Genomic DNA, 10,595 nt, shown 5'->3' on the forward strand with positions numbered 1-10,595 from the left:
TAAAAATACAACTTCTAGTACATGTATTTGTACCACTACTACTACAACTAGTGCTAATAACAATAATGTGCTGCTTCTTCTTTTTGTCTGTTGGCATTAACTTATCAAAGTTTAGCAATTGTCTCAACATTTTAGAATATAAAGTGCCCTATGTATTACATTATTTTTTTTTCAGTTAGTTACCATGATTTTACATACAAACCCTCCAGGATTCACTAAAATAGCCCCAGGAGGTGAGGTGCAGTACGAAAAGCTTTTTCTTTAAAAAAAATTATTTCTCCATTCTTAAATTTTATGAAGTAACTGGTTATCATTTCACCGAAAACAAGTTGCTCTCAGTTCTTTTCAGCACCACATCGTGGACAGCTCCTCTTTAACATTGACTGCTTTCTGTCTTGAAAACCTTCTACTTCCCTCATAACTTCTCATCAGAAATGCTACTGTCTTTAAATTTTACTACCACTACTACTACCAGTACCACTTTTAACAACAACGACAACAACAACAACAACAACAACAACAACAACAACAACAACAACATAACTAATACTATTCTCTTACTTCCTCTTTACTCGTATCATTGCCAGGGTGTTCTCAATATTTGCACCTATAAAGTTCGTTGTAGAATAATTGAGGGTAAATCTCTTTTTTAAATATCTAAATAGATAAATTGAGCAGTCAATATATTACATAAATCGGGATGTATCCATTAGTTTTGTATATAACATCTAAAGTAGTCCTATTGATGGCACACCATACATTACCGTGGATGGGCTCTGAGCGCCGCTGTTGATACATCAATGACTAACCTGCTAAATCATCAGTGCAGCGGTCCACCCCTTTAATTCCGTTCAGTGTTTTTCTGCTTGGAGAGAAGACGGTCTTACCCATGTAGGTTTAACGTGAAGCGTTTCTCATGGACTTTATCCGCTGAAAATACTGTTACCTTTTCAATTTACGGAATTGTTTGCATCAGTATTTAATTGAAAAGGATTACTGCATCTTTAAGTGTGGATTCCTGATGGCTTTTATGTGGATTACCGCTCGCGGAGGCCGATGGCAAGCTCTGTTTGTCATTCTTTGTCTTTTGAAGCTGAGCTCAGTGACTGGACAGGCTCGGTATTCTGTTCCGGAGGAGCAGGCAGAAGGGTCTTTTGTTGGAAACATCGCTAGAGATTTAGGTTTGGATGTGGCGAGGCTCATATCAGGTAAAGCTCGTATTATTACTAAAGGAAGTCGACAGTATGTTGATTTAAACCGAGACAAAGGCACCCTTGTTATCAAAGAACGAATCGACCGAGAAGAGCTGTGTGGAAAGACGACGCCCTGTAGCTTCAGTTTCGAGGTGATTTTAGAAAATCCAATCCAGCTTTATCGTGTTACAGTGGAGGTTATAGACATCAACGACAACAGTCCTTCGTTTCCAAAGGATGATATCAATTTGAAAATAGCTGAAAATGCTGTATCAGGGACTCGCTTCTCGCTAGAGAGTGCGGACGACCCTGATGTTGGTATTAATGATATCCAGAAATACCTTCTCAGACCCTCAGATAATTTCAATTTGGAAGTACAGAGTCAGCCTGATGGAGGGAAATTTATCGAAATGGTTTTACAAAACCCTTTAGACCGAGAGAAAGAGGAGACTCACACACTCGTGCTGATCGCTTCAGATGGAGGGGAGCCACACAGATCAGGGACAGTGCGTATTCATATCACTGTGCTAGATGCTAACGATAATGCGCCAGTGTGCAGCCAGCCTGTTTATAAAGCAGATGTGAGGGAGAATTCTCCTGAAGGAACAGTGGTAACTACAGTTAGTGCAAGTGACGCAGATAAAGGAGTCAATGGTGATGTGACATACTCTATAGGTCATGTAGCTAGAGAAGCGAAGCAGCTTTTTGGAGTTAATGTTAAAACTGGAGAGATTAAAGTGACAGGTAAACTGGACTTTGAGAAAACTAAAACGTATCAATTAAATGTTAAAGCTAGTGACCACGGCGGATTTTCTGACACTTGCAAAGTGATTATTCAAATAATTGATGAGAACGACAACGTCCCTGCAATACAGCTGATGTCATTCTCTAACTCTATATCGGAGGATTCTCCTCCAGGTACAACTATTGCTGTTATTAACGTTGATGACGAAGACTCTGATGGTAACGGTGTTGTCAAGTGCTCCATTAACTCTGACATACCTTTCAAAATCGAGTCTTCATTAACTGGATATTATACTATAGTGACCGAAGACTTGTTAGACAGAGAAAGTATTCCTGAGTATAATATCACCATCACTGTCTCTGATCAAGGCTCCCCGCCTCTGACTAGCAGTAAAAACATCAATGTAAAAGTGTCTGACGTGAATGACAGCCCACCCAAATTTGACCAATCAGAATATAGTAAGACTGTACCAGAGAACAACTCTCCTGGATTTTCTGTGTTTACACTGAGTGCTAGTGATGCAGACTGGGGCCAAAACGCTCGTGTTTCTTACTTTCTAGATGAGAAAGAGATTAATGGGGTCGCTGTGTCTTCTTTAGTGTCAGTCAATTCAGAAAATGGTGTCATTCATGCAGTGAGGTCGTTTGATTATGAGCAAATCAAGTGGTTTGAATTTAACGTCACAGCTCGTGATGCTGGATCTCCTCCTCTGAGCTCAGTGGCTACAGTCAAAATAATAGTCCAGGACCAGAACGACAACCCTCCTCAGGTCCTGTACCCAGTCCAGACTGGAGGCTCTCTCGTGGCTGAAATGGTGCCTCGTTCAGCAGATGTGGGCTATCTGGTGACTAAAGTGGTGGCTGTTGATGTGGACTCTGGCCAGAATGCCTGGCTCTCCTATAAACTGCAGAAAGCCACAGACAGGGCGCTGTTTGAAGTGGGCTTACAGAATGGAGAAATAAGAACTATCCGCCAAGTGACTGATAAAGATGCTGTGAAACAAAGACTGAGTGTTATAGTGGAGGACAACGGGCAGCCCTCTCGTTCAGCTACAGTCATTGTTAACGTGGCGGTGGCGGACAGCTTCCCTGAAGTGCTGTCTGAGTTCACTGACTTTACACACGACAAGGAGTACAATGACAACCTGACTTTTTACTTAGTGTTGGCTTTGGCTGTAGTTTCCTTCCTCTTCATCACGTGTTTAGTGGTTATTATCTCAGTGAAAATCTACAGGTGGAGACAGTCTCGCATCCTGTATCACTCCAGCCTGCCTGTGATTCCATATTATCCACCACGTTACTCAGACACTTTGGGGACAGGGACTCTCCAACACGTGTACAATTACGAGGTGTGCAGGACGACTGACTCCAGAAAGAGTGACTGTAAGTTCGGCAGAGCCGGTAGTCAGAACGTGCTGATAATGGACCCCAGTTCTACAGGGACGATGCAGCGGATACAGAGTGAGAAGAGCATCCTGGATGAACCAGACTCTCCTCTGGAGGTGAGGTTCAATAAGTAAAATGTTCTTTTCTTCAAGCTTTGTTTCTGTGACTTAAAATGAATTGCAATAGGTAGCTGATTACATTTTAACCGCAAAAACGTCTTTGGGATATTTTCAGCACCACTTTGTGGACAGCTCCTCATTAGCTTCTGATGCTTTCTTACTTGAATACTTTCCACTTTTCTCATATATTCTCATCAAACATGCTACTGTCTTTAAAATACTAGTCATACTACTACTACTACTACTACTACTGCTACTACTTATAACAATAACAACAACCACAACAACAAAAATAACAAAAGTAATAATTTTACCAATTTTTTTTTCCTCCACATGCTCTTCTAATTTTTCCAGTTGGGCAATGTTCTCAATGTTTGCGACAACAAAGGTCCTACAGAATCAATTAGAATAAATCTCGTGTATCTCATGGCTCCTGACTTAATAAAAAACAAATAGAAACATCATGATTTATCCATGCGTTTTGTATGTAACATCTGATGTCGTCCTATTAATGACACATCATACATTACCGTGGATGGGCTCTGAGCGCCGCTGTTGATACATCAATGACTAACCTGCTAAATCATCAGTGCAGCGGTCCACCCCTTTAATTCCGTTCAGTGTTTTTCTGCTTGGAGAGAGGACGGTCTTACCCGTGAATGTTGAGAGTGTAGCATTTACTGTTGATTGTATTTGTTGAAAAAACTGTTACATTTTCACGTTATGGGATCGATTACATCAGTATTTCATTGAAAGGATTACTGCATCTTTACGTCCGGTTTCCTGATGGCTTTTATGTGGATTACCGCTCGCGGAGGCCGATGGCAAGCTCTGTTTGTCATTCTTTGTCTTTTGAAGCTGAGCTCAGTGACTGGACAGGCTCGGTATTCTGTTCCGGAGGAGCAGGCAGAAGGGTCTTTTGTTGGAAACATCGCTAGAGATTTAGGTTTGGATGTGGCGAGGCTCATATCAGGTAAAGCTCGTATTATTACTAAAGGAAGTCGACAGTATGTTGATTTAAACCGAGACAAAGGCACCCTTGTTATTAAAGAACGAATCGACCGAGAAGAGCTGTGTGGAAAGACGACGCCCTGTAGCTTCAGTTTCGAGGTGATTTTAGAAAATCCAATCCAGCTTTATCGGGTTACAGTGGAGGTTATAGACATCAACGATAACAGCCCTTCGTTTCCAAAGGATGAGATAAATTTGAAAATAGCTGAAAGTGTTACATCAGGGACTCGCTTCTCCCTAGAGAGTGCGGACGACCCTGATGTTGGTATTAATGATATCCAGAAATACACACTCAGACCTTCAGATAATTTCAAATTGGAAGTACAGAGTCAACCTGATGGAGGAAAATTTATCGAAATGGTTTTACAAAACCCTTTAGACCGAGAGAAAGAGGAGACTCACACACTCGTGCTGATCGCTTCAGATGGAGGGGAGCCACACAGATCAGGGACAGTGCGTATTCATATCACTGTGCTAGATGCTAACGATAATGCGCCAGTGTGCAGCCAGCCTGTTTATAAAGCAGATGTGAAGGAGAATTCTCCTGAAGGAACAGTGGTAACTACAGTTAGTGCAAGTGACGCAGATAAAGGAGTCAATGGTGACGTGACATACTCTATCAGTCATGTAGCCAGAGAAGCTAAGCAGCTTTTTGAAGTTAATGTTAAAACTGGAGAAATTAACGTGAAAGGTAAACTAGATTTCGAAAAATCTAAGACTTTTCAATTAAATGTTAAAGCTAGTGACCACGGCGGATATTCTGACACTTGTAAAGTGATTATTCAAATAATCGATGAGAACGACAACGTCCCTACAATACAGCTGATGTCATTCTCTAACTCTATATCGGAGGATTCTCCTCCAGGTACAACTATAGCTGTTATTAACGTTGATGACGAAGACTCTGATGGTAACGGTGTTGTCAAGTGCTCCATTAACTCTGACATACCTTTCAAAATCGAGTCTTCATTAACTGGATATTATACTATAGTGACCGAAGACTTGTTAGACAGAGAAAGTATTCCTGAGTATAATATCACCATCACTGTCTCCGATCAAGGCTCCCCGCCTCTGACTAGCAGTAAAAACATCAATGTAAAAGTGTCTGACGTGAATGACAGCCCACCCAAATTTGACCAATCAGAATATAGTAAGACTGTACCAGAGAACAACTCTCCTGGATTTTCTGTGTTTACACTGAGTGCTAGTGATGCAGACTGGGGCCAAAACGCTCGTGTTTCTTACTTTCTAGATGAGAAAGAGATTAATGGGGTCGCTGTGTCTTCTTTAGTGTCAGTCAATTCAGAAAATGGTGTCATTCATGCAGTGAGGTCGTTTGATTATGAGCAAATCAAGTGGTTTGAGTTTAACGTCACTGCTCGTGATGCTGGATCTCCTCCTCTGAGCTCAGTGGCTACAGTCAAAATAATAGTCCAGGACCAGAATGACAACCCTCCTCAGGTCCTGTACCCAGTCCAGACTGGAGGCTCTCTGGTGGCTGAAATGGTGCCTCGTTCAGCAGATGTGGGCTATCTGGTGACTAAAGTGGTGGCTGTTGATGTGGACTCTGGACAGAATGCCTGGCTCTCCTATAAACTGCAGAAAGCCACAGACAGGGCGCTGTTTGAAGTGGGCTTACAGAATGGAGAAATAAGAACTATCCGCCAAGTGACTGATAAAGATGCTGTGAAACAAAGACTGAGTGTTATAGTGGAGGACAACGGGCAGCCCTCTCGTTCAGCTACAGTCATTGTTAACGTGGCGGTGGCGGACAGCTTCCCTGAAGTGCTGTCTGAGTTCACTGACTTTACACACGACAAGGAGTACAATGACAACCTGACTTTTTACTTAGTGTTGGCTTTGGCTGTAGTTTCCTTCCTCTTCATCACGTGTTTAGTGGTTATTATCTCAGTGAAAATCTACAGATGGAGACAGTCTCGCATCCTGTATCACTCCAGCCTGCCTGTGATTCCATATTATCCACCACGTTACTCAGACACTTTGGGGACAGGGACTCTCCAACACGTGTACAATTACGAGGTGTGCAGGACGACTGACTCCAGAAAGAGTGACTGTAAGTTCGGCAGAGCCGGTAGTCAGAACGTGCTGATAATGGACCCCAGTTCTACAGGGACGATGCAGCGGATACAGAGTGAGAAGAGCATCCTGGATGAACCAGACTCTCCTCTGGAGGTGAGGTGCAATACGCAAGCATTTATTCTTTTACCAGAACTAAAAGTTCAATACGTAACTGGTAAACGTTTAATGTATAACTGGCACTCTCAATTTGTCTTCAGCACCGCAGTGTGGACAGCTCATATTTTTCTTAAACTGCTGTGTAACTTGAAAAGTTCATATTTCACTCACAACATCTATTCAGATATCCCACCGTCTATAATTCCATCTACCAGTACAACTAATCGTACTACTGTTACTACTATTACTACAAGTACAAGTACTTACTTTTTCTGTTGTTTTTAACTCATCCCAGTTTTACAATTGTCTCAAAATATGAGAATATATAGTGCCTTATATATTACATGTAAATCGCTACGATTTTACATACAGAACCTCCAGGATGAACTAAACTCTCCTCTAGAGGTGAGGTGCAGTACGCAAAGTCTTCTTTTTAACACAGTGTTTCTCTGATCTGAAATATTAAGTCACTCGTTATAGTTTAACCTCTCAGTTATTTTCAGCACCACCGTCTGGACAGCTCCTCTTCAACATTAACTGCTTTCTCGCTTGGAAACCTGACTTTCCTTCAGATTTTGGTTAACTGATCAATCGTTATTCACTAGCTTGCAATGCATTAATCATAGTGTATTTCTAGAGTACAGATGGGCTTTGGAGTTATGACTTGTCTCACTACCTGCTCAGAGGGCATCTTCATTAGCAGGAGTGATGAGCAGCTCCTAGTTAAATGGCGTGATAATGTGTCACTGAGGAACATGCACACAGAACAGGCCTACTGTGATGCAGATATTTTTTATCACCCTGTAATGTTGCCTCTACTGCTTCTATTGTTTTGGGTCAGGAGATATTTATGTATTTGAATATTAATTTGTTTGGAGGGAGAAACAAGTTTATTTTCTTCTCACTAAAACCCTACAATCTACACCTTGTATATCTTATATTCAAATCTAATACAACATTTAAATGCACGCATTAAATTAAATTAAACATAACCTCTTGATACATACAATGTGAGTTGGCTTCTAAACACTCATCATTGCTACTCAAAGATGAGTTTTGTTCCCCTATCTTTAGCAACAGAACATGTTATTTGTAATATTGGACTCTGAGGGCCGCTGTTGGTCTTCAAAACACATGCGATGCCTTCATAATGCAGTTACACCTCCAGTACTCCTCTGAGTGTACCAGAGAGAGCAGGACATTCGTTCTTCATTTTCACCAATGGTCTTTGCACAGATGTATTCATTGCTACACTGTGGATTATAAACGGATGGGCAGAACGACGGGACGGAGTAATAGGTCGCCTTTTTTAGACATACTGTTTTTGTGGAGTTGTGTGGATTGCTTCGGGAATATGGCTTTTATCAGCGGTAAATCCACGATTACATGGCAAGTACGGGCCTTCATCCTTGTTGTTCTCATTGACGCCTCAGTCGGTCAGATCCGCTATTCTGTGCCAGAGGAGATGAGAAAGGGCTCGTTTGTAGGAAATGTAGCTGAAGATTTAGGCATCGACGCTAAAAGACTGAAGTCAGGCGGTGCCAGAATTGTTAACGGCGAAAGCAGCGAATATATCAAGCTGGATGCAGACAAAGGGATTCTTGTCGTGGGAGAAAGAATAGATAGAGAGCTGCTCTGCGGGCAGACAGCGCCCTGTAGCTTGAATTTTGAAATGATCATGATGAATCCAATGCAACTGCATAGTGTTGTAGTGGAGGTGTTGGATGTTAATGATAATGCACCCGTGTTTCACGAGAAAGAAGTACATGTGGAAATACTAGAATCTGCTCTACCAGGAACTGAAATATTACAGGAGAGTGCCACGGACCCAGACGTAGGCATCAACGCTTTACACGGATATACGTTACACCCCACGACACATTTCAATATAAAGGTCTTATCCAGCCCAAATGGTCATAAATATGCACAGTTGTATCTTTCTAATGCTTTAGACCGCGAGAAGGAGGAAAAGCTGATTCTCACGCTCACTGCTGTGGATGGTGGTGAACCGCAACGATCAGGGACGCTAAAAATACATGTAACTGTCCGAGACACGAATGATAATGCTCCAGTTTTTACACAGTCAAATTTCAAGGCTACTGTTAAAGAAAATGTTCCAAAAGGAACCTTAGTGGTGAGACTGAGCGCAACAGATGCAGATGAAGGCATGAATGGTCGTGTGACATATCACTTTAATCGCATGTCGAGCAATGTTGCTGAACTATTTCATCTGGATGAAAACAGTGGCGATTTAACTGTGAACGGCATGATTGATTATGAAGAGAATAAGATATATGAGATCGGTGTGCAGGCAAAGGATCAAGGTGGACAAAGCACATCAACAAATGTAATAATTGAGGTGACAGATGTAAACGACAATGCACCTCTCATCACACTAACCTCGTTTTCTAACCTCATCGCTGAGGATTCTCCTAGTGGAACTACTGTGGCTATCATAAACGTTAAAGATCTGGATTCAGGCAAAAATGGCAAAGTAGACTGCTCAGTTAACGGCAATATCCCGTTTGCAATCCACTCATCTCTGAAAAATTATTATACTCTGGTAACAAACGGTGTCCTTGACAGGGAGCGAAATCCTGATTACAATATCACTTTCACGGCTGTGGATGAAGGGAGCCCACCACTCTCGACTAACAAGACAATAACACTTCGAGTATCCGACGTAAATGACAATGCACCTATATTTGAACAAAGTTATTATGTAGCAAATATCGTGGAAAATAACTCCCCAGGATTATCTGTGTTTTCCGTGAAAGCACGGGACTCTGACTCGGGGCAGAACGCACGAGTGTCTTACCTGCTGATTGACACTCAGTTAAATGGCAACCCCATGTCCACTTACATATCTGTTAATGCTGAAAGTGGAGTAATACAGGCAGTTCGATCATTTGACTATGAGCAAATTAAAACACTCAATATTTTTGTGAAGGGGCAGGACGGTGGTTCCCCGCCGTTAAGCAGCAATACCACAGTTAAATTAATTATTCAAGACCAGAACGACAACCCCCCTCAGGTCCTGTACCCAGTCCAGACTGGAGGCTCTCTGGTGGCTGAAATGGTGCCTCGTTCAGCAGATGTGGGCTATCTGGTGACTAAAGTGGTGGCTGTTGATGTGGACTCTGGACAGAATGCCTGGCTCTCCTATAAACTGCAGAAAGCCACAGACAGGGCGCTGTTTGAAGTGGGCTTACAGAATGGAGAAATAAGAACTATCCGCCAAGTGACTGATAAAGATGCTGTGAAACAAAGACTGAGTGTTATAGTGGAGGACAACGGGCAGCCCTCTCGTTCAGCTACAGTCATTGTTAACGTGGCGGTGGCGGACAGCTTCCCTGAAGTGCTGTCTGAGTTCACTGACTTTACACACGACAAGGAGTACAATGACAACCTGACTTTTTACTTAGTGTTGGCTTTGGCTGTAGTTTCCTTCCTCTTCATCACGTGTTTAGTGGTTATTATCTCAGTGAAAATCTACAGATGGAGACAGTCTCGCATCCTGTATCACTCCAGCCTGCCTGTGATTCCATATTATCCACCACGTTACTCAGACACTTTGGGGACAGGGACTCTCCAACACGTGTACAATTACGAGGTGTGCAGGACGACTGACTCCAGAAAGAGTGACTGTAAATTCGGCAGAGCCGGTAGTCAGAACGTGCTGATAATGGACCCCAGTTCTACAGGGACGATGCAGCGGATACAGAGTGAGAAGAGCATCCTGGATGAACCAGACTCTCCTCTAGAGGTGAGGTGCAATACGCAAACATTTGTTCTCTTACCAGAAAGTTTAGTACGTAACTGGTAAAAGTTTAATCGACAACTGGCGCTTTCAATATCCTTTCAGGACTACAGCGTGGACAGCTCTTCTTTAACTTAAACTGCTGTCTAACTTGAAATGTTCCCACTTCACTCATAACACCTATTC

The 10,595-nt window shown here is 42.3% G+C and overlaps 4 protein-coding genes across 16 annotated transcripts in view; all 4 read left to right on the plus strand.

Moving 5' to 3' along the window:
* LOC131981893 (protocadherin gamma-C5-like) overlaps positions 1–10,595 on the plus strand; it is a 338,840-nt gene that overhangs the window by 210,032 nt on the left and 118,213 nt on the right. The window lies entirely within an intron of this gene.
* Positions 626–3,457, plus strand: LOC131982198 (protocadherin beta-16-like). Its single transcript, XM_059346794.1, has one exon. The coding sequence runs from the start codon at positions 1,022–1,024 to the stop codon at positions 3,455–3,457; it is 2,436 nt and encodes an 811-aa protein (XP_059202777.1). The 5' UTR covers positions 626–1,021.
* On the plus strand, positions 3,794–6,783 carry LOC131982199 (protocadherin beta-16-like). The gene is made up of 2 exons (XM_059346795.1): positions 3,794–6,646; positions 6,751–6,783. Exons 1-2 carry the CDS (start codon positions 4,229–4,231, stop codon positions 6,781–6,783), a joined length of 2,451 nt encoding a protein of 816 aa, XP_059202778.1. The 5' UTR covers positions 3,794–4,228.
* Positions 7,699–10,547, plus strand: LOC131982200 (protocadherin gamma-A5-like). The gene is made up of 3 exons (XM_059346796.1): positions 7,699–7,751; positions 8,084–10,415; positions 10,515–10,547. The coding sequence occupies exons 1-3, from the start codon at positions 7,699–7,701 to the stop codon at positions 10,545–10,547; spliced, it is 2,418 nt and encodes an 805-aa protein (XP_059202779.1).

The sequence above is a fragment of the Centropristis striata genome, chromosome 12, assembly GCF_030273125.1.
Source record: "Centropristis striata isolate RG_2023a ecotype Rhode Island chromosome 12, C.striata_1.0, whole genome shotgun sequence".
NCBI classification, from domain to species: domain Eukaryota; kingdom Metazoa; phylum Chordata; class Actinopteri; order Perciformes; family Serranidae; genus Centropristis; species Centropristis striata.